This window comes from Pseudochaenichthys georgianus, chromosome 14 (assembly GCF_902827115.2).
Source record: "Pseudochaenichthys georgianus chromosome 14, fPseGeo1.2, whole genome shotgun sequence".
NCBI classification, from domain to species: Eukaryota; Metazoa; Chordata; class Actinopteri; order Perciformes; family Channichthyidae; genus Pseudochaenichthys; species Pseudochaenichthys georgianus.
Window position 1 is genome coordinate 14,801,221 of NC_047516.1, and position 23,589 is coordinate 14,824,809.

Here is a 23,589-nt window from a genome sequence, read left to right on the forward strand (position 1 = left end):
GTTCGTGCTGAGAGAGAGGTTAAAAAGAGTAGTAAGAGGTGGAGCAATACAATCTGCAGCTATCTTTAAAAAGAAAGGTTCTACGTTGTCCGGACCAGCCGGCTTTTTAGGATCTAGCTTGGTTAAGACTTCACGAACAACATCAACAGTAAAAGGAGTAAAACTGAAAGGGTTCCAGACCACATTGTTCTGTGTCACTGACTGTGGTGTTTACAGAAGCAGAATTAGAAACAGAATGAAACAGAGAGCCACAGGACACAACATGCTCATTAAAACAATTTAACATGGTAGCCATATCCGATATAGTTCCAGATGCTGTGGTAAGGCACGGAGGTAGCTCATTACGGATATCACCGGTGGATATCGATTTTATGGCTTTCCATTATTTTCTAGGGTTGTTCAGGTTCTTTGTGGTAACTGCCAGATAATACTTAGATTCAGCACTTTTGACATGTGAAGTGAAGCTATTTCTTAGCTGCCTAAAACGCAGCCATTCTACCTCTGAGCCTGATTTCCTAGCCTTTGCCCAGGCCTTGTTTCTCTCATGCAGGAGACTATAACAGTTCATCAGAAAACCAAGGATTGTCTCGTCCCTTCACTCTAAATGTACGCAGGGGTGCATGTCTATCTATAATTTCCATAAAACCAAGATAAAAATAAGACCATGCAGTCTCAACATCAGCACACAAATCGATTTTTCCCCAATCAAACCCAAACAGATCATGTACAAAACCCTGCTCCACAAAATGTTTTATGTCTCTCTTGATGATAATACGTGGTTTAACCTTTTGGACTTTTGTGTCCCTAATTGTGGCTACAACACAGTGGTCACTCAGATCATTCGCAAATACTCCCACAGCTGAGTATTTATAGGGAATATTAGTTAGAATGAGATCAATTAGGGAGGATTTATTTGGGGACTTAATATTAGGGCGAGTAGGACTGTCAACAATCTGAGTAACATTTAAAGAGATACAAAGGTTTTTAAAATCCTCTGACACTGCAGTTAACCAGTCCCAGTTAAAATCTCCAAGTAGCACTATTTCCTTGTAGTCTAGTTGCGATAAAAGATTTGCTAGCGAAGACAAGGAGTACAGGGTGTACTTTGAGGGTTTTTGACTCTGCAGACCGTTTACATGCATTAAAACCTTCATAATATACAAGGGGACGGGTAATAACTGGAAAAGCATGACATGGACCCTAAAACCATGCGTGCTGCTTTTGTTAAAAATGTAATCCAGAGGTGGTTAACTCTCTCCTGAGTTTCGACCGCCATCTAGCGGTTCGTTTGGAAATGTCCGATATCCTACTATTTATTATTTCCTTCCAATGCTGTGTAGATCATGACTGTTTCTCTGTTTAGTAAAAATAAAACAGAAAAAGACACACAAGTAGCCACATCTTCAGGTTAAGAAACATGAAGTTCAATAAATAATCACCTTTTGCAGCTGCTTGTTAATATACCACTAAATAATACGCGTATAATAGTCGAATGAAATCATCCTTCAGTATTCAGCTTTCACTACAAATAAGAGGGACGTGTGAGGAGCGGGAAACTTATTTTGGCTTTGACGTCAGGTAGGTGAAACACACCCCATCATCCGGAGCTGAAGTGCATCTGCTGCAGACACCGCAGTGTGTGTTACCGTGCCATCGCTGCAGTTGCTCGCTCCCGACACCTACCACGTCCCGCTGCAGACTTCCCGGGCCGGGAGAGAACCGGGACAGAACCGGGAAGAGCGGAGAGCCATGGCAGAGTCCAACCCGATGTGGGGCTTCCCCCGTCTGCGCCGGGCCGCGGTAAGTTGTGCCGGGAGGAGGGAGGCTTCAACCGGGGCGGAGAGGATACTGCAGCAGGGAGAGAGGGGGGGCTGTTCTTAGGACAGTTTAGTACTGCGACACAGAGGTTGGGATGTGCTCTGCAAACTGCATTAGATATTTAAAAATGCATTAAAGTGAAGAGACTGCTCTTATTCAGATGGCTGGTCAATGTTAAGAGTCTGTGCAGGGCAGCAGGACAGGCCAATGACAAACGTGTATCGTGTGTGTATGTGTGTGTGTGTGTGTGTGTGTGTGTGCGTGTGCGTGTGCGTGTGCGTGTGTGTGTGTGTGTGTGTGTGTGCGTGTGTGTGAACTGTGTGTGAACTGTGTGTGAACTGTGTGTGTGTGTGTGTGCGTGTGTGTGTGTGTGTGTGTGTGTGTGTGTGTGTGTGTGTGTGTGTGTGTGTGTGTGTGTGTGTGAACTGTGTAGAACAGCAAGAGTCTTTAGTACCTTTACTGCAGTCTAACTGTGTAGTGCTTTCAACATGCAGCTTTTTATATTATAACAGATTTGGGACCGGCCTATGTGTGAAATGCTTGATGCCCACACTCCTAAATGTAGTTGTGGAATGCAGATGTCCTAACAAGTCTGCGATCATCCAATAACATTCACCATGGCTGATATTTGAGTGCATATCCAGGTTTATACAGACACCTGGATGACTGTTCACTTGCTAGTGCAGTGTGTGTAGAAAGGACTACTGGATGTGAGTGGGAGGGAAAGCAGTTTGTATTTAGTCTGAGGTCAGCAGTTTCTGGTTTAAAGGTCTCCTTACGATGATTACAACACACCTGCATACAGAAAGCTGTTTCCTGTGCTACTGCCATCTGTGTTTAAAATAAGATCTAGCATTGTTTGTGAGTGGATACAAACTCACAAGCCTTAGAGGTGAGAGAAAAATATCTCAGGACAGAGCCTCTTGTTTGTTTTATCAGATGACGGTGTATGCATTAAAGCTGTGAAAATAGGAAAAGCAATACCTTTAACACATACAGAGCTGTATTTGAAATGCAAAAGTCTTCCTCGTGGTTAATACTTTCTCAGACTATTAGATATGTGCAAAAACTGTGGAGACAAATGTAAGGTGAGCAGGTTTTTTTGGAGAAGAGGAGAGGATGGTATGTGTAAAAGATGGCAAGCATGTGAGAAAAAAGTTATCACAAGGGGAAGATTGCAGGATTAGTTCTCTGCTCAATGGTTAGCACTGCAGTCTTGTGTTATTCAACTGGAAGCCAAAAAAATCTCGAATTACTTTTAATCCCTCGGCTACTGCTTAATACAGATGAGAAAAGCAAATGCAAAAGTGTATTTCAGCTACTTTTGCTACATTTCCAATTAGGAAGTTACCTGCTACAAGAAAATAAGGACAGAGTCATGAAGAGAGAGAAAAGTGAACAAAAACAGATATAAATAAATACTAAACTAAATGTATTTTGACCCATTCAAGCAGGAAAAGACCATATGACATCCTGAAAGAAAGTTTAGGTAATTGAGTTTTAACATTAAAGCTCCATGTGTGTACAGAGAAGGGAAGGTGAGAGCATGCAAAGCAGTTTATAATGAGAAAGAGTGAGGAAACAGCCATCAATCTGAAGAGCTGACTGTCAGACCTGCTGAAGTGCTGTAGGGGCCGACAGACTCCCCAGACTGACACAGAGAGATGCTGATGCTGTGTTGAGCTTTGCTAGACTGCACGACTAACACCATCCAGCTGTCAAAGCTTCTGACTGACTCCTCTCTTCCTGTACTCCTGTGCACTAATCCAGGGATAGGCTGGAGTTGAAATACACCAAAGCCAGTTTACCACATTGTTAGCATGACAGAAATAATTACCCTTTCCTTATATTTTGTTCCCTTGTCTAGTAAGTGTGTATAAGAATAGAATAATATCACCGTATCTTCCTCTTTTAGACCTCATTTCCAGGAAATCTGCATCTGGTCTTGGTGCTCGGCCCCAGCGGTTTGTTAAGCTCCGCCCCCAGTCCGTCTTCAAGCACTGACCTCGGCTTCCGCTTCAGCCAGGATGACTTCCTGTTAAAGATGCCGGTGAGAGGGGAGTTAGAAACTGAGAAAAATAGTGGTGGGGACACATTTTTATTTTACGTTTTTACATGTACTTTCCATATCTGGTGCAGCACGATGGTATCTGCTCCACACTACACACACTCTTTCTGTCCATTTGGATATCTTTTCTCTTCTATTTGCTTACTACATGCAAAACGCTGTTATTTAATTGGATGCTTTGTGTTTTTGTGTATTTAGGTGGTGATGTTACGTTCTGTTGGTGACCTGCTACGCTACATCGATGAACACCACCTGACATCAGACTTCACTGCAAAAGTGGAGTACTGCCAAAGTGACTGGGTCCTCCTCCGTCAGGTACACACTTCTGATGCTCGTCTATCCACCAGAGCTTGGCATGTTGCTTTTGAATATTAAGAATGTCAAGCGATTTCATAGCTATGTTTTCACACTTTTTAATAATTAAAGGGCCCCTATTAGGCTTTTGGGGGCATTCCCTTTCCAGTAATGTGTTAAATAGTTTTTGTTGCATGTAAATAGTCTGCAATTGGACTCCTTTGTTTACTCCAGTAACATCATGACATCACTATGTAACACTCACGCTTCTATTGGCTAGCGCTCCAACATATTGTGCGTGATAGGATCGGAACAACCAATAGGACCAACAGAGCCGACCAGCTAACCAATCAGAGCAGACTAGGTACTTGTTAAAGACAGAGGGTGAAAGGCATGTAAACATGTCATAGTTGAGGCACAAAATACAAATATGAACCTGGAAATTAGCATAATAGAGCCCCTTTGAAAAACATAACAAATCATAATTTTTATAATATTTTTGTTGTGTTTTATGTGTGAAAATGTGTGTGTCTTCAGGCCATTGAGACCTTTGCAGTGACAGTGAAGAAGATCGCCCAGCATCTTCAGGGTTTTGGCGCAGAGCTTTCTGAAACCAACCTTCCAGATGAAGCTAATGCCATCGAGTTCCTGCTGCACTCACACACACACCGATACCGGCAGATGAAGGTTTGCTCCTCTCTTTGTGTCTAGCAGTGTTTGTATTTGATTTCTCCATCTATTTTTTTTATTTATTATCTTTTGGTTTGTCATATTCAGGACGATATCCGGAGCGTGCTGAAAGAAGGACGGCTGCTGCTGTCAAACCTGGAGACGGTCAAAGCCTCAAAGAGAGATGTAGAGGAGGAGAGGGACTTAAAATCAGACATGGACACTGTTCAAAGGTGCAGCATGCAGACATCTGCAGTAGAGAACTTACTTGGACATAAAAACAAGTTGGTAAATAGAAGACGTACTGGGAGAAGGATGAAAAGATGAAAGGGTTTTATGAGCCATATTCTCAGCTTGACATCAACATCTTATTAAACCTTTGAGGAAGCTTGTGTGAATGTGTGTATTGTGTGTGTTTAAGGCTCCTGGCTCAGCTCAGAGACATGGAGGAGGCGTTTGATGGCTTCTTTGAGAAACACCACCTGAAGCTACAGCAGTACCTCCAGCTGCTGCACTATGAAATGAGGTTCCAGCAGGTGTGATGATTGGTGTCTGTCACATTAGCTCTGAGTCTATGTTACATGATGTGATGATTAATTGTGTGTGTGTTTGTGTGTAGATGGAGGAGTTGCTGGAGAGGATCACTGCCAAAGAGGCGGACATTGACTCTGTGGGAACAAATGTGGTTCAGACAGAGCAGCTGCTGATGGACCTGGAGATACTGGACGCAAACGCTCAGGTCACAAACAAAGTCACACAACATGCTCACAGTTAGAGTTTTTGGTGTCAAGTAGAAGAAAATGAAGCTGGTCTGTCTGCAGAAAAGCTCCCCCTACAGAGTTTGTCTTATTACAGATATTTTACTTTTTAAAGCCTCAGCCTTACATTTTGGCCATGCTGTTGTTTTTGACAAGTGACACCTGAAGAAACTACATCTACTAATATAATATAACTAACCTTTATGAACTGTAAATACACTGTAAAAAAACCACAGAAAGCTCCAAAAACTGGACAATACCATGGTGGTGACATATCAATTTATAGGTATCCCTTCTCTAAAGCATACACTGTTTTAATTGCATTTTTCTAAATGGGACTATAATGTAAAAAAGGAACATCATGCTGTATTGAAGAAGATTAAACTAGCGATGGAATTAATAATCCATAAAGCAAAATGTTTGATAAGGTTATAAAATCTATTAGAAGTAAGGTCATTTTTTCATTGACTTCTATACTGTCTGATTTATTTTGCAAGCAGTGGTGTCACCCCCCTGCTGGCCAATAGAAACAGTGCAGGTTTAAAGAACTTAAAGGTCCCATGACATGGCCATTTCTACTGATCATAGTTCCATTGTTGAGGTCTACTAGAATAGATTTACATTGTTCCAAAATCACATTGGTTTCTCATACAGCATCTCTGTATCGTATGTGTATTCACTCTCTGTCCTAAATGGCTTGTTGGAGCTCCTGCCCCCCCCCCCCCCTCCCTATGAGCCCACTGTGTTCTGATTGGTCAACTCGCCCACTCTGTTCTGATGAGTCCACCACTGTTACAGCGGACATCAGTGATTACGTGTTACAATGGCGTTTGTTAGCAACCAGAAAATGACACCAGTAATGACAAACAGGTGTAAATGCTGCGTGGGGTCTGGGTGCCGTGTTGGCGGGACGTTGCGGGGCTCGCTGCTCGAGGCTCGAGGAGCGGACAGTGTGAGCTGGATTCTGGATTACTGCTGTCGTTTCCTGGTGGCTGCATGGGGTCTGCGAGACACAGCGGAACTCGGCCTGAGAACACACACACACACACACACACACACACACACACACACACACACACACACACACACACACACACACACACACACACACACACACACACACACACACACACTCACAGCCAGGCTGTGAGTGCGGATTGGTCCATTTGGACCTGGGTATCGTTACATCACTATACTCAGGAAGAAAAAAATGGAAAAAGAAAAATCTCCAACGAGGCGTTCTGGGGCAGCATAGACAGGTATTTTCTGTGTTAAGAGTTTTACTCGCTACAGGGTGTACTTTGAGGGTTTATGACTCTGCAGACCGTTTACATGAAGAAAAAGCTTCATAACACACAAGGGGATGGGTAATAACCGGAAAAGCATGACATGGGACCTTTAAATATTGGCTTCACTTTTGCCCCTTGAGTCAAATAGCACACAGTAGTTGAGGCTCGATTTGATATTTGATATATTTGCTATCCACCTTTGTGTTCTCACATAAGGAAACAAAATATTTTTGATGTGTGGGAAGTGTGGAAATGAATTGAGTTTAAACCTTGATGTGTTTGTCTGTGGCTCAGGAGGAGATGGCTCGTGCCCAGGTGTTGATCCTGCATGGCCACCAGTTGGCGGCCAACCACCATTACGCCCTGGCGCTCATTGTCCAGCGCTGCAACGAGCTGCGGCATCGCTGTGACCTCATCACTGCTGCCGTACGCATCAAGAGGGCCTCGCTCACCAGAGCACAAGACCTGCTGCTCCGCCTTGAAGGGGTAAAAAGGCTGACATGACTCACACACACTCAAAGACTTACACATATAAACATAGCAGTATGTACTAATTATATATGTTTGATTAACTTTTTCTGGTCTTTGCATTCTCTACTCCCTCTTTTTTCCATATAAGTTTAATCATCATTAACCACTATTTGTGTAAGCTATATGTTTGTTTTTATATATAACATTTAAAAAAAATAAAAGGGCAAACATTTAAAAAGGACAATTTCCACATGTGAGTCTCCTTTTTGTTATTTGTTGCTATCACATAAATAACATTTAATGTGTTTGCAAAATGTGTATCTTGTGTTGTGTCCTAGTTAGTAATGATCTGTAGTTTAATCATTAACCACTATTTGTGTAATCTATATGTTTGTTTTGATATATAACCTTGACAAAAGTAGAAGGGCAAACATTAAAAAAGAACAATTTCCACATGTGAGTCTCCTTTTTGTTCTTTGTTGCTATTACATAAATAACATGTATAATGTGTTTGCAAAATGTGTATCTTGTGTTGTGTCCTATGTTTGTGTGTTTGTTTCCAGGCCCTTCGGTGGTGTGACGAGGGTGCCTATCTTCTGGCGAGTCAGATGGTGGACAGGTTCCAAACCCGGGAGGGGGCTCAGGAGGCGCTGCAGTACCTCACCTATCACCAGGAGAGGGCGCCGTCTGCACTGAAGAACAATCAGGACATCGTCAGCCTGGAGCTGGAAGCCATACTCACCCCACAGCTGCAGGTAACCCTCACCATACTGATCACAAACACACAACATTATCCACAACTCCCCTCAAACTGTACCTCTTTCTTTCTAGTCCCAAATTTCCATGGTGGCAGAGAAACTGAACTCGATGCAGTCCATGATCAGAAACAGAGAGCAGTGTCTGAAGAAGCTGGCCGATGTACAAATCAGACCCATTCAGCTGGTGGCCCCGAGGCCCGAACATACCTCGCAGCGCTGCAAGTCACCCCTCTTCTCCCCAAAACATGGTATAATCCCCTCCAAAGGTCCTTTATGTCTTCCCATAGCTGTTGTTTCTGTGGTGTGGATTTGTTTTCAAGGTTCAAATTCTGTCCACTGTGTCAATACAGCAACACTGCTATTGTTTAAACCTTTGAGTCCGTGTGTTTGTCATCATGACCCACATTTACTCTCAGAACTGCTACACTATGGGAAACTACCACAGAGGATGTACTATGTCATTTGCAAGGTGTCATATTTCTGTCTATCCGTCTGCCTGTGGACAGATGTTGTAACCACGATACAGTGCAACAGTACATGATGCTGACTCTCACTACAAGTTGTATTTGTCTGTTTCCACAGGTGTAGACTTTAACGTCCTGAACTCCAAGTTCTCCTTTGATCTGCTACCTGGCAAACGAGCGGCGAGAAAGAACAACAACCAACGCAAGGTGTGTGTTTTTAAACTTAATGTAAGATTGGTGTGAAATTTGTGCAGACATTCCTCCTTGAGATTAATTGTTATAATTTCCCTTTTCTATGTAATGCCATCATAGGGTCAATATTTCAATTTGTCCAATGACATGGTACTCTGGTTAATGATGAAATACCTAATGAATCTTCCTCCTGGGTTTAGTGACAGGGCTCTTACAAATGTGTCGAAGACTCCAACTAAGTGTCTTGTCTGTGTTTTCAGATCGAGGTAATGCATGATTTTCAAGGCAACCGCAGCTGTTTGTATGGCTCCACAACAGAAACAGATTCAGAGGCAGAAGACAATCCAGAGCAGGTCACACGGTACGCAATCTGACACATTATTGTTCTTAAAGTCGAGACTCTAATGTGGCACTGTCTGTATACTATATGGGCTGCACAATGCTTTTCTGAAGGGGGCATCATTTCAAGGCACGCATCATGGGATACTGTTTCAAAATTAGAGAATACATTTTTTTAAATCAGTGCACTCCCATAGCAAAATCAGAGCGCTAAATACATATTGAAACCAAACAACAGCTGTAAAAACAGTTGTTTAGTATTGTGTTAGAAAAACTGTAAAAAAACAAAACCTGTCTGAGGCGTAGGAGAAACAGTCAAAAAGATCTGTCTGCAGCGCCAGACTCCAAAAGTTATGCGGGCAGTGTCCCAACTGGCACCGCTTCTGTGGTCTATACGGTATTCATCTGCCGACAGAAGCACGTAAAAGCCTTTTCGTGCCAACTTCACAGCATTTAGTATTTTCTTTAGCTTTGCATTTACGTTTTTTTCTAAATCCTCTCTTTTTAACTCTTTCCAGCCATGTAATGAAGGAGCTGATCGCTACAGAGAGGATCTATGTGGACGAGCTGCTCTCTGTCCTTCTGGTGAGTTTATTTCAGATTACTCTTATGGCATTTTGAATTTCCCCTTTTCCTGTCAAGTTTTCCCTCTCCTCTCCTCTCCTCTCCTCTCCTCTCCTCTCCTCTCCTCTCCTCTCCTCTCCTCTCATCTCCTCTCCTCTCCTCTCCTCAGGGCTACAGAGCAGAAATGGAGGACCCATCCATGTCTAATCTTCTTCCTTCAGCTCTGCGCAGCCAGAAGGACGTTCTATTCGGCAACATGCCAGAGATTTACCAGTTCCACAGCAGGCATGACAGACACAGACACACACAAACTCACAAACACACACATGTACACAAACAAGCTGTCACAGACTTGTCCTTTCAGTGTTTTCATGAGAATCCAATTTCCTTCCCTTTTCCTCTCCGTTTAGGATCTTCCTCCAGGATCTGCAGAGTTGCATGGAGACACCAGAGAGGGTGGGGGCTTGCTTCCTGCAACGGGTGAGGACAAATTAGGATCAACAGAGGAACTTCATGTGAAGTGATACGCCATACCACTTTTAATCGTAAATGATGTGTGTGTGAGCAGAAAAAGAAGTTCCAGGTGTACCAGCGTTACTGCCAAAACAAGCCACGCTCCGAGTTGCTATGGAGACAATGCTCTGATTCAACCTTCTTCAAGGTACTTACACACCATATATATTATTTATAATCAATTATCCGGTCATTCTCTCATATTGACTGGATGCAAGTCAACCTGTTACGATTTTTAGAATTCAATGATGTTTTCCAATTACGCCGTGTACAAATCTCTATCTCCCTCCCCCATCCCTCTTCTTCTCTCCCTCTTTCTCTGCAGGAGTGCCAGAAGAAGCTAGACCACAAGCTGGGTCTGGACTCTTACCTCCTGAAACCAGTCCAGCGCCTCGCCAAGTACCAGCTGCTCCTCAAGGTTCTGTTCATCTGAGTCAGTCAGTGATGGAAAGACACACCATGCATGTTTCAGAGATGTGGTTTTCCCAAACAATGAAGGTTTTTCTGCCTTGTTGAAAAATAGTATCTCTTAAAACGCAGCTAAGATGTTTTGCACTGCCCTACATCTTTGCTGCTACTAGGGTTAATTATTTGCTTGTTATAAATATGGTTTATTTCTTTATTCAGGGATTTACAAAGATGTTTCATTTGGCATGTGGTCCAAATTATTTCATCAAATCAAATCAAATCAAGTTTTATTTATATATCACATTTATAAACGATTTTTGGTCGAGCCAAAGTGCTGTACATATAATAAAAATAGCCTACAGTAGAGACACTACATGAGGACTAACTACTATACGTTGACTATCATGCTTGCTAAAAGCTAACATGTTTACAACCTTTGTTTGACCTTTGACCTGATAATGGCACTAGAGGAAAAGTAAAGGAATCAATCAAAGTTATCACATTGAATGTTAAGGAGGACATGAATGAGTGAATTGAATGTCATGTCATCAAAACTGTGCTGCTAGGGTCCTCACACACACAAAGCCGTGGCAGCATATCACTCCCACCCTCATCCACCTACACTGGTTGCCGGTCAAGTCCCGCATATCCTACAAAGTCCTCCTCCTTACCTACAAGTCCCTCCATGCCCTTTCCCCCCAGTACCTATCGGACATCCTACACCCACATGCCCCACCCCGGAACCTGCGGTCCTCAGACTCTGGCCTGCTCACCACCCCCCGCACCAAACTGAGAACCTTCGGGGACAGAGCCTTCAATGTGGCAGCCCCCACCCTCTGGAACGCTCTCCCTGCGGAGATTCGAAACATCCCCACACTTGACGCCTTCAAAAGGGCCCTCAAGTCCCATCTGTTTGCCAAGGCTTTCGGCCCCTAAATCGATCTGTTGTTTTGTCTGTCTGACTTTTGTTTTGTTATGTTTGTTTTTTCCCTATTACTTGTAAAGCGACCTTGGGTCCCTTGAAAGGCGCTATATAAATCCAAGCTATTATTATTATTATGGCAGTCCATCCAATGGTCATGGAGATTTTTCACTCTGGATCAAATAGGTGGGATACAAGTAGAGGTCTTAAACAGGCACAGAGGAAATGTCAACATAGACAGATTAGATCAAGTATATACACTGACTTGTCATCCTGTGTCTCTGTGGTGTTTCAGGAGCTGCTGAAGCACTGCACGGAGGATCTGTACCGCTGTGAGCTGCAGGAGGCTCTGGACTCCATGCTGGAGCTGCTGAAGTCTGTCAACGACTCCATGCATCAGATCGCCATCACTGGATATCAGGTACCAACCACTCAAATCAATAGATCAGATGGAGTGGATGTTTATGTCAGCGGATGCAAGATTTATGACACACCATTATGCTTCAATATAAAACGGTTCAATCCTCATTTAATATCTATAACCACATTTCTCATTGACTTCTGTTTTCTACTACCTCAGGCATAAATTACACTCAAAACGTTCTTGAAAAATCTAATTAAATGGCTTTAATTGGTATTATCTAAGCTCAATTGTTGCTTTATATGATTGATATGAGTTTGTACAAGAGTTTTGCATACCTGCACCTAAAAAAGTATGGCATGAATTGCATTGAATCATGTTGATTAATAGCCTATAGTCCCAGTGTTTCCCATACATTGATTCATTTGTGGTGGGCCGCCACAATTAAATAATCGTCAGCCACAAATAGATCTAAAAAAAAAAAATTTACATTTAATTTTTCTATTGTTTTCTTCAACGTTTAACATTTTTTTGGTGGTCTAAACTCTAATGGATAGTGAGATGGGCTAAAGATCGGAAGGTTGCGAGTTCAAATCCCGCCTGGAACACCACCACTAGTGAGCCCTTAGTTACTCCGGGGAGAATGTCCCTGTAATTGTAAGTCGCTTTGGAATAAGGCGTCTGCTAAATACCTAAATTGTAAATTATATTTTTGGCAGAATAAACCCCACAGATCCTCAACTCCAGTGTGTCTCACCTCGCATAGGGGGCCTCACCTCGCGGAGGGGGCTTCATCTGAAGCGCAAATGCGGCGCACCTTTATACGCTTATGCGGATATATGCGCTTATTATGCCGCTTTGTGAGGGGGCCACAAGTTGGCCAGGGGCAGCCCTGGGGCCTATACTACGAACCTGGTTCAACCTAACCTGGATATGTTTGAGTTAGCCGGTTGGCCTAATCCAAAACATACGCGCTCTCGCTAAACTGTACTACGACGCTGGTTATCAAGTGGATCGCTCAAGCCAGCCGTGTCCTATCTAGTTAGGTGCGCGTTCACATGAAAGGGGTGGTATTTGGAGCATTCGACCAATCACAAACATGGAGAAGCGCACTGACAGCGCAGCGTCATACTTCCTGAATGAAAAGTGAACTTTAATACTAGTCAAAAATGAAGAAGTTAAACTTTAAACATCCATGACTTAAACACTTTATCCAGGATAAAAGCCACATAGCTGCACCTGCAAGGTGAATACAGCTGGAAAAAGAAAAAGTGTTTGAATGCATACATTAACAGGTTTATGATATCACTGCCCTGTCTAAAACACGATCTGACTTTAATTACATTTGTCTCGAGTGTTTCGTCAACTTATGTGTTGCTTAAAATAATACTTCTGCATACAGTATGTGACACTGTGAGTGTTGCACGGCCAGATACGGCTCAGCTGACTCAGATAAGGAGATATATGATACATTATGAAGTGATATGCCGCGGACTGTACTTAATGTACTCTGATCCGGGTACTTATGTTGTGGCCGATATGTAAGTAAGCTTTCTTAACGCTAATGTTATAATAGTCAGATTGCTCTGAAGATGGAGGTGATATTCTATTCATGTTCACGTTCACACAGTCGGTGATTTTTGCCGGCCGTCTTTCCTGCAACGGCAGGAACGGCAACGGCAACGTCTTTTCTTTTCTCCTGTAATATGACTTGATTGCTTTAAACTCCGCACACTGAGCTCTGATTGGTCAGCAGGCGGTGCTTTCACTGAGTTGAGCTCTTAGCCTGCAACCTAACCTGGTCCCGACCAGGTTAGCTGCTTAGCATATATTACCATGGAGATCTAGCCTGCTAAAAAGAGAACCAACTTCGTAGGACCGGAAAGCCGGAGTTTCCCCTGAATTTAGCCGGCTAAGCGAAAATCCTGCTTCGTAGTATACCCCCCTGGTCTCACTCATTAACAACGCAACACAGAGCAACAAGAACGTTGTCTGCCATGAACTCGCATGTATTTTGTTATTTGAGGGGGTGGTGGATGCGTGGGCATAGGTTAAGGGGCCTTTGGTTTTTCCTGCTGGGGGAAAAAAAAATAGAATCAAATTCTGTGGGAAACACTGAGTCCATATCCATTAAAGGTGAACTATTATGCAAAATCCACTTCATGTCTTTTATACATACATATGTGTCCCCTCTGTGTAAAGAGATTCTGAAGGTTTAAGGAAAAAATATTTGCTCACTTTTTCTCCTGATCCTTTTATATAAAAACCCGTCTGAAATTGAGCTGATCAGATTTTGGCCACTTTATGATTACGATGTTTTGGCTTGTGTAACCATTAGCCAATAACCAACCAAGGTAACCCCCCCCCCCCCCACCTTATCACCTGAATCTCCTCCTCGAGCACCATCGTGTTCTTTTTAACCAAATATCTCTCATGCGGCTTTCACACCAGCGCTTTTCAGTTTCTAGCTCCGAGCGGGAGCTTTTCTGGTTCAGCTCCGGTTTCCCTTTTCAGCTCCCGCTCTGTGCACACCGCCCACTGGCGCCCCAGAGCTGCCCTTGCTGCGTCATGATGTCACCGTTTACATCGCTGATTTGCCCCCCAACGGTAGCTCACAACAACAACAACAACTGCGTCGGGTCGATGATCGTGTTGCTTTTAATCACACGAAGCCAGAATAAATTGAATAACGACTTCTCCAACCTTATACTTTGCTCCAGAGTGCCGTGGTTCATTGTTTATTAATGTGTTTCTGCAGCATTTACCGACCGCTGCAGTATTGGCTGCTCTTACACGGGAGTTTATTCTCCCGTTAGCTCCCGGTTAGCTCCCACTGCAGCGGCCGCTCTAAAGTATTCACTGTCCGACTCACACAAGCAGCTGATGCATATCCCCAGTTCCCCTTAGCCTAAGTGAATGTGTGTCAGTCTGAATTGACACTGTTTGGTATCACAACGCTGTTATGAAAGTTTCTCTGGTATAAAACGGGTGATGTTAGCATAGCAACCGAAGCTAAACTGACTACTTGCATCCGATAGCTGCAATAATACAAAACAACACGTCTGCCTCTCTCCACAATGATCGATAACAGCGAACGGATGGTCAAAGTAAGGCACAAATAAACAGAATCACACGAAGCCTGGTTAGTGTTGCCTGACTTTATAAAGTGTGTTTATAGGCACTACTGCTTGTAGGCAGGCATAACAGTCGACCCATGGGAGGTGGGTTTAGTTTCCTGCACGCCTCGACGTAAGAGAGACGTAAGCGACGCCACCTCTTAGCTCCAAAGCTCTTGCCTCTGGACCGACAATTTTTTGGAGCTGGAAATGAAGCGGATTCCGGAGCTAAGAGCCGGCGCAGCTCCGGTGTGAACAGGAAAACCCGGCGCTTTTCAGGCTCTAGCTCCGAGCCGGAGCTGAAAAGGCGCTGGTGTGAAAGGGGCATCAGAGGGGCATGGGGAGTGGCTCCTTATTTCCATCTAAAATAACAGACAGAGAATCAGCACTTTTGAAACAGGGCTGAAACAGAGGGGATCGTGTGATGCTACAATGCACAATCTGTTTGGTATTTCGAGACATGTTTTGTATATATCTGAGACCTATAATAAAATAATGTAAAACAGTATAATAGGGGACCTTTAATTTTACTGCAGTTGTCCCCTATCTGTCTGTCTGTCCCCTGTCTGTGTGTCTCAGGCCGATCTCAGCCAGCTGGGCCGGGTGGTGCTGCAGGGGGGCTTCAGCGTGTGGATCAGCCATAAGAGGGCGGCGGTGCGCATGAAGGAGCTGGCCCGGTTCAAACCCATGCAGAGACACCTCTTCCTGTACGAGCTCGCCCTGCTCTTCTGCAAGCGCAGAGACGAGGACAATCAAGACAGGACACCCTACTACAGCTTCAAGTCCTGCCTCAGAGTGAGAACATATCATATTCATATGTGACTTTTTTAGATACATGTGGTGACATCTAATGCATTCCACTTCAGCCTTCCTGGAATAAATAAAAAATGTACGATATACATTTTTTCTGCTGTATTGTATTTTGTATTGCTGTTGGGCGTGGTTGAAATGTAAATACTTTTCTCTCTTTCTTCAGATGAGTTCAGTGGGAATCACAGAAAATGTGAAAGGAGATGTGAAGAAATTTGAAATCTGGTACAGCGGCAGAGAAGTGGTGTACATTGTTCAGGTATGTCAATCTCTTACTATCTGATCTCTAACTTATTTGCAGTCTTTTAGTGTCTGTACCTTTAGCTCGTTCAAGCAAACTTCTCATGTTGTGGTCCTTGCTGTGTGTGTGTGTGTGTGTGTGTGTGTGTGTGTGTGTGTGTGTGTGTGTGTGTGTGTGTGTGTGTGTGTGTGTGTGTGTGTGTGTGTGTGTGTGTGTGTGTGTGTGTGTGTGTGTGTGTGTGTGTGTGTGTGTGTGTGTGTGTGTGTGTGTGTGTGTGTGTGTGTGTGTGTGTGTGTGTGTAGGCTCCCACACTGGAGATCAAAGTTGCCTGGCTGACGGAGATTCGAAAAATTCTCACCAACCAGCAGAAAAATCGCCAAGGTTTCTATTACTGTTATATTTTATTTGCTGCCTCTACGTCTTTCATCAAAAAGCCTGATTTTATTATTATTTATCTTGGATTAATCTCATATTCGTTCATGTTTACAAGTAAAATAGAACAGTACATCTATTTTCAACATCTCACATGTTTCCCATAGAGATATCAGATATGTATGTTCTTATTAAGGTCTTGCAATATAATCATGCTTGTTTTTTGGATTATTCAACGTGTCCCTTGTTCCTTTTCTCAGATGAGGCTCTTACACTTTCAGACAACCCTCTCTCTGACAGGTGATTCTCTTGCATAACCTCCCTATCTTCCTCTGTGTCTGTTTATGACCTTGTGATGCGGTCCAATTACATTCAGATACCAATTTAAACGTAATACACTAAGAAAAGGTTTCTCTCAGCTAGTGTTTATGATGATTCAAAAACCCATTTAATTTCACCCACAAGCCACCCTAACTTTGTTTTACAACAAAACATCATGGTTATATATGCAGGTTGTTGACTTAATGAACACGTTTGTATGTGAGCAGTGTGTGTATTTGTGGTTCGCTTAGCATTTTTGTCATTACCCTGGAGAACTGGTAAACATGACTATGATGCCAAGTCCTGCAGATGGCTCTAACCCTGTCTGTGGCGCTCTCCATGCTGATGAATTCCAGCTCCATGGAGAGCGCCATGCACAGAACCAAGAGCTTACCTCAACCCTGCATGAGGGCAGTAAATACCTCATTGGGCATCTTAAACAGTCCTTAAATGTTCCAGCAGGTACTCAATAGGGTTACTTTTTAGATGTTAAGGGTATCTATAGAGACAGTGGCCAAAGTTTAGGTCAGTGAAAATGTTTGGAACACCATTAGAGGTTCTCGTAGATTCTGCAGTTGTTATTCAAATGTTTGTTAGCCATTAAAACCACTGGTTCTCTAGGATACTGTCAACACTTTAACTTAACAGGGGGTGAGGGGGGGTACCAATATTGGGTTGACTGATAGCATGAGAGCATGTTATACTTTCAATGAATGGTTGAGTCCCGAGCTTCACAATGAACAACCAGTTTGCTCATTAAGGAGGATTATTAACTTTTGCACAAAGTTTATTGTGGGTCAAATCTTTTAAGACCATGGTATAACACAAAAACAATTAAAAACACATCACTGGTTGACTTCATCACTACGAATAATACTATATTTATTATTTAGTACATTTCACATACACTGTCCTGCTGCTGTAAATACTAGCAGAGCATATGTGTATTATTCTGCAGCTGAAAATAGTCCCAAACTGTTTCTGATGTTAAGGTAACCTTCAACCACAACTACAGCGTTCGTTTTTAGAGGAAATGTGATGTAAGTCTCTTACTAATTTTCTTCATTCGGACACTAACACATTGTTGGTTTGGGTCTTTAAATGGGGCTTGTTGACTATATAAAATATTAGCTAGCATTATCCTTGAAGTAGATGTATTCACAAGGATGCACAGTTTAAATGTCAAAGTATGTGAGCATGGGATAATCATATTCTGAGATGTTTTGTGGTGTTTGTGATTCTTACTATGAGATGGAGGATCATATAATGAGAATGGTTGAATGATTTGTGAAGGTGTAGGTCATGTAGCATCTGCAAGTAATTTAAGTGTTTCTACTTTATTTACCAAATGGGAAGCTTTAACGTACTTATACAAAGTAACTTTTAAATATCTTAATATTTCTTTCATATGTTGGAATATATTGGAAAAAACTGCACCCATCCAAGACTTAAAGCCACACTGGGTTATTTGCAGATGCTGGTAAATCAAGGCCTGTGTGTGTTCAGATTATTGTGTACTTTAATATTTCCATATATTGCAGTGATCTCTGATATAATTGATATTTGGATTATAAACTCAAACATCTTTTGAAATCAGACGCTGAAATATATGTGACTGTGGATTTACAGGAATGCTGTTTTAATTTACAGAATGTGGATGAGCCCGTTTCGTGACACCGTGAATGTTGTTGTTGTTGTTTGTTTTTGTTTGTTGTGGTCGTGTCTTGTTCCCATGGTGATGGGGTTTAGTGCATCAGTGATGTGTGTGTCGTGGGGCGGAGCATCGGTTGGAGGCTGCTCAGCGTGTCTCCCTGTTCCTAACAGCTCCTCGACAACAAGCCACTCCCACAGGACTCGAGGGGAGGAGTCTATTGACACAAGCCCCGCCCACTCTGAGCCAGTGGTCAATTCACCTCGACGCAGTGAGTCGCTGAGACAAAGCAGAACACAAACTATTCACTTCTTATCATATTTGTCTTTACAGTCATTAATTCACACAATTTCTTTTGAAAAATGCAAGAAAACATTTGTGGTAAAGACTCCATTTGATGTCGGTTATTCTTTAGCCAGATCTTAGCTAATGTATCTTAACTTTTAACTTGACTTTGTTCTGGAAGTTGTTCCATTGTTCTGACAGAAAACACACTTAGGAGTTAAATATATGATGCATAAAATAATAAAAAAACTTAAACACAGAATCATGTCAAATTAATCCTTTGATGGCAATTAATAAAAAGAAAAGACTATATTGGATTTTTACAGGCAATCGAGTATCTATATTTAGCACTGCAACTGTCCAATGACACCACTATGAAAATGATCTCACTTCGATTGAATGGCTGCACACATGACTTCAAACAAGCCTAATGGTTTATAAATATTTGAGTAGTTTTCATAATCCCCTGTGTTTCGGTATCATTTCCACAGTGGATCATGGAGTATTAGTGATTAAAAAGTGTAATATTACCTTTTGTAGTAGTCTCAGTTTTCTCTCCGCCTGCAGCCTGGCCTGTTCCTGCTCACACCGTGGCGATCTGTGAGGGCCTGGAGGACTGGGGGGCCGCTACAGACCTCTCCAACCTGTCAGACTCAGATGAGGAGGATCAGCCTTCCCCTCTGGTGAGAGTTTACTTCTCATGGCACAAGGGGTACTGTAGAGGTTATGTTTAGGGGCCTTTATGAAGCCTTGAAGCTGTATCAGCACCGAGACGACAATAGGTGCCATTAAAGAGACGACAATAGGTGTCATTGGAGGCAAACGGAAGTATACCATGTGAGTGCTCTCTTAACTGGATGATGTGAGTCCTCTAGCATAGGCAACCTTATACAGATGATAATGTTGGTGGGCAATCACATAGACCAAAACTCAACAGAAATAATTCTGGGATGACGGCATTAAAGCTCGTACCTCAAAAAATTCCAAACAAGTACAATGGAAAGCAACACAAAGCCAGAGTTCCTACTTGCAAATTAATCCATCTTCGCCGACATGAAGCACGTTTTTTATGATTTCACAACAACTGCAGCACATATGTAAGCACACATTGTAAATTATATAAATTCTACTATTCAAGGGGAGGGTACGATGTGTTTTTTTGTTAGGCTGGTGAATGGAATATTTGGAAAAGTTTACATGTTAAAGTGCCGTAGTTTTTCCCTGTCTGTTTCTTATGTAAATGTAAGAAGGCTGCACAGTTTTATGTTTACCAGTTAAGATTGCACCTGAAATGCTTGGAGGTCTGTCAGTTGGAACTTACAACCTGAAATTACAACTTTGTCTGGAACCGAGCATCAATCTAATACTCAATTGGACAAAAAGTGCCTGTTGATTGGCCATCTGCCTTCTGTCTGTGTATCCACAGTCAATATATCTGTCTTTCCATCAATCTATTAAAGAAGATTTAGGGCTGTTGTGCAAGTAGAAATGTATTGAAAATGCAACGTTCTCCTGCCTTTTACTTTTCCTTTTCTTGCCCCAGGTGGCGGGCAGGTACCGGGTCCTGGTAGAGAGCAGCATGGCCAGCACTGATGACATCATCTTCAACTGCGGTGACGTAATCCAGCTGCTGCACGAGGAAATGTCGGGAATGTGGTAAATAAGCTGTTTGTTTCAATAATGTTGATTCAGCCTGGAGTTGAAAGTATTGAACTTATGTTAAAATTTCATGCGTCTGTGTTAATGTGTGTGTAATCATAGGATGGTGAGGAATATAAGTCGTAAGGAAGAAGGGCGTGTTTTACCTGAGGACCTGCACAGGATTCTGGGAGAAACCTGCTGAGTGCCAATCAGAATAGAGGATATAGGACACACACACAGAATAACAACTTCCTGACCAGAAGGGGGCGTCCGACTCTGCGGAGATCATCAGATCGAAGCACATCATCTGCATTTCACTCTTCAAACTACTGTGACACTTTCACTACAGAAGGGTGTAAACCACAGAAGTGACCTCAGAAGACTGTGCAAAACAATGCAAAGCACATACGTGGGACATATGTATTTATTTTTCTGTTCAAGCTGTAGATCATTTGGATTAAAACTTAGAAATATTCATATGTACAGAATGGATTTATGTTGGAGACTTCAGGTTTTATCATTTCTATTTTCTTATAAAATATGATAGAAATTGTAATGTTCACGTGCCAAATAGCCCAGCTAGTGATTGTGGCTTCTTTTTGTACAACACTGTCAGTTATGGAAAGTAGCTTTACCTTGTGGTGTCAGTTTTCAAAGAAATCTAACTCTGTCTTTCTTTCAAACAGTAGCCGGCTACATCACTAGTGTATGCAGACAGGGGCGGACTGGGAGGAGAAACTCCCGGTATTCCCAATGGCCAGTCCGCCCCTGTATGCAGATCATGGTTACTCAACCTCTTAGCGCAGCCATTTAGCATCTGGTTGTTGTTGTTGTTGCGTTCACACATCTGAGGCCTGTACGACGAAGCTGGTTCAACCTAACCTGGATATGTTTGAGTTACCCGGTTTACCTAATCCAAAACAAACGCGCTCTCGCTAAGTGGTCCTACGACGCTGGTTATCAACTCGTTAACTCAAGCCAGCCGTGCCCTATCTAGTTAGGTGCGCATGAAAGGGGTGGTATTTGGAGCATTCGACCAATCACAAACATGGAGAAGCGCACTGACAGCGCAGCATGTCATACTTCCTAAATGAAAAGTGAACTTTAATATTAGACAAATATGAAGACGTTAAACTTTAAACATCCATGACTTAAACACTTTATCCAGGATAAAAGCCACATAGCTGCACCTGCAAGGTGAATACAGCTGGTAAAAGAAAAAGTGTTTGAATGCGTACATTAACAGGTTATCACTGCCACGATAAGACACAAGTGGATCTGACTTTAATTACATTTGACTCGAGTATCAGGCCTCAGAAAACAAAAAACAAAGCAAGAAAACAATATTCAACAGTACTCAGTCAAAGTCTCATCATTCATAGCAGCCGTCATGGGTTTGTTTTGCCACTAAGTGGTGTTGGTTAAGGATGTAAATGTGAAAAAGTCATTGAATACTCTTTATAGATATCCATCAACATGTCATAGCAGTAAAAGTGCAGATTTAATTAATAACATTGGCATTGTATGCCTTGGTCTGGTGCATGGGGCCTCATTCATGTTTTTAATTCCACTTGTGTTTCTCCTGCTAAGACAATACAAGTGAAAATGTCTCCTGAAAAAAGGTCTACTGAAGCCATAACAAAGTATCTTCTGCAGCACTCTGTCAGCCCTCAAGAGGAATAATCTGAGTCTGAGGAAAGCACTGCAGTACTTATGTAGGATTGATTTCTGATGATATTTCTGCATCTCTTTGGTGAAATGCGCATCGTCCTTCTCTTCTGTGCAGCTGTCGTGCTCCACTGGGAAGACGCAGTTTATGTTCCTGTTTGTTTGCTGCTCTGCATGAACAAATCACTGCAAATGCCTACTGCTTTATTTTTGCCTACGCTGTTATTTCACAACAACAAGGGAACTGTGCTCTGGGTTCGGTTGTAACTAGAGTAGTTATAATTGCCAGCTGATGTTTTACGGACATTGTGTTGTGATACATGACTGATGTTTCATCTGGGAAGCTGATTTAATAAGACCTTTAAAACTGTCCAGCCAGATTTCCTCTGCAATGCAAAGTGGTAATGAAAACACTGCCACTTTACCGCCATATGTGCTGAGGTTAAATGATGGATAAAAGTATTTAGTTACGTAAGCGTTTCTCCTAGTTGTGAATATGTAAATAGTACAAATCTAAATTTTACATGTTAAACACAGTGTTGGACATTAGGTGTCTTAATGGTGAAACTTTTATTAGACAGTTCTCATCTATCAAGTGACAAAAGCTACATCAGATTAATGCAGTATTTCCTGCATCTCTGGACTTAGAAAATCCCTCAAATAAGATTCTTTTTCACTGTAGTTAACACCCATAAGTCACTTGATAGTAAGTGCCCAACTGTCTTTTAAGGTGAGACTGATGAAACTCATAGGCTATATGGGTAACATTTCACCGTGTTTAAATTAATTGAAATCCACCTAACAGAGGCTGTACTGTAACATCAGACAACATGCTTAATGGTCAGGCTGTAAAATGTATTTGCACAGTACATGAACTGCTGTTATATATTAGATATTTTTGAATCTGTGAAAGCTTGTATTATAATGCATATGATTATTTTCCCAAATATAAGCACAGGATCATTTGATTTGATTCAACCTGACTGGTGTGATTCCTTCACTGCATAGTTTAGGCAGATTCATAAAGTGTATGCAGGCTTGTTTATCCCTCCTGTTGGGGTGTACAGGGTGAGCTTGATTGACATCTCCCTAACTCTGATATTAGATAAGTTGCACAGGACAGCATACAACGTTATGATCCCAATGACAGTTTAAACCAGGGCGGCACTTTAACTGAAATGTTAGTGAGCATTAGTTAACCACACAGTTAATTACACCGTGGTTTTCTGGTTTTTATAATATCTGCTGTGAGAAAAAAGAAATATTAACTTTAAAAAATATATATATATTTTACCAATATAATTTAAAAGGGAGGGTGAGTTTGCGCTTTAATTTAAGGTGTATTGATTGCACAGCATGTTGTTGTTTAGAGAACAAAATAATAGGAGAAGGTGCAATGCTAACAGCCAAATGAACATTATTATTATATTGTATATTCCTGCTCACGTGTAATTTCTTCCCAGTAGGCAAGTAAAGGTTTGGCTTTGGTATCTCAGGTCTGTATGCAGCTTTATGGAGCTTTAACATATCTTTTAATTTAAGACATAGCTCTTCCTATTTCTGAACAGAGGTATAATCAGCTTCTGCTCAATTTGG

At 42.1% G+C, this 23,589-nt stretch overlaps 1 protein-coding gene across 3 annotated transcripts; it reads left to right on the plus strand.

Moving 5' to 3' along the window:
• Positions 1-1,685: 1,685 nt before the first annotated feature.
• On the plus strand, positions 1,686-23,087 carry LOC117458715 (proto-oncogene DBL). 3 transcript variants are annotated; one of them, XM_034099343.2, is made up of 26 exons: positions 1,686-1,800; positions 3,734-3,868; positions 4,085-4,201; positions 4,718-4,867; positions 4,958-5,082; positions 5,271-5,385; positions 5,469-5,588; positions 7,191-7,382; positions 7,931-8,122; positions 8,199-8,373; positions 8,708-8,796; positions 9,042-9,142; positions 9,639-9,705; positions 9,854-9,969; positions 10,095-10,164; positions 10,253-10,345; positions 10,523-10,615; positions 11,823-11,948; positions 15,584-15,799; positions 15,981-16,073; positions 16,358-16,436; positions 16,688-16,727; positions 18,498-18,670; positions 19,252-19,367; positions 20,228-20,340; positions 20,446-23,087. In XM_034099343.2, the coding sequence occupies exons 1-26, from the start codon at positions 1,750-1,752 to the stop codon at positions 20,525-20,527; spliced, it is 3,039 nt and encodes a 1,012-aa protein (XP_033955234.1). In that variant the 5' UTR covers positions 1,686-1,749; the 3' UTR covers positions 20,528-23,087. The 3 variants fall into 3 exon arrangements, with proteins under 3 accessions (XP_033955234.1, XP_033955235.1, XP_033955236.1); XM_034099344.2 differs by having other exon boundaries at positions 18,573-18,670; XM_034099345.1 differs by lacking the exons at positions 18,498-18,670; positions 19,252-19,367; positions 20,228-20,340; positions 20,446-23,087 and adding an exon at positions 17,741-18,199.
• The last annotated feature ends 502 nt before the right edge of the window (positions 23,088-23,589 follow it).

Coding starts and splice junctions, on each gene's coding strand:
- LOC117458715 (XM_034099343.2), top strand. CDS start 1,750: ATGGCAGAGTCCAACCCGATGTGGGGCTTCCCCCGTCTGCGCCGGGCC. Junction 4,868..4,957: donor ACCGATACCGGCAGATGAAG/GTTTGCTCCTCT, acceptor TGTCATATTCAG/GACGATATCCGGAGCGTGCT. Junction 8,374..8,707: donor CCTCTTCTCCCCAAAACATG/GTATAATCCCCT, acceptor CTGTTTCCACAG/GTGTAGACTTTAACGTCCTG.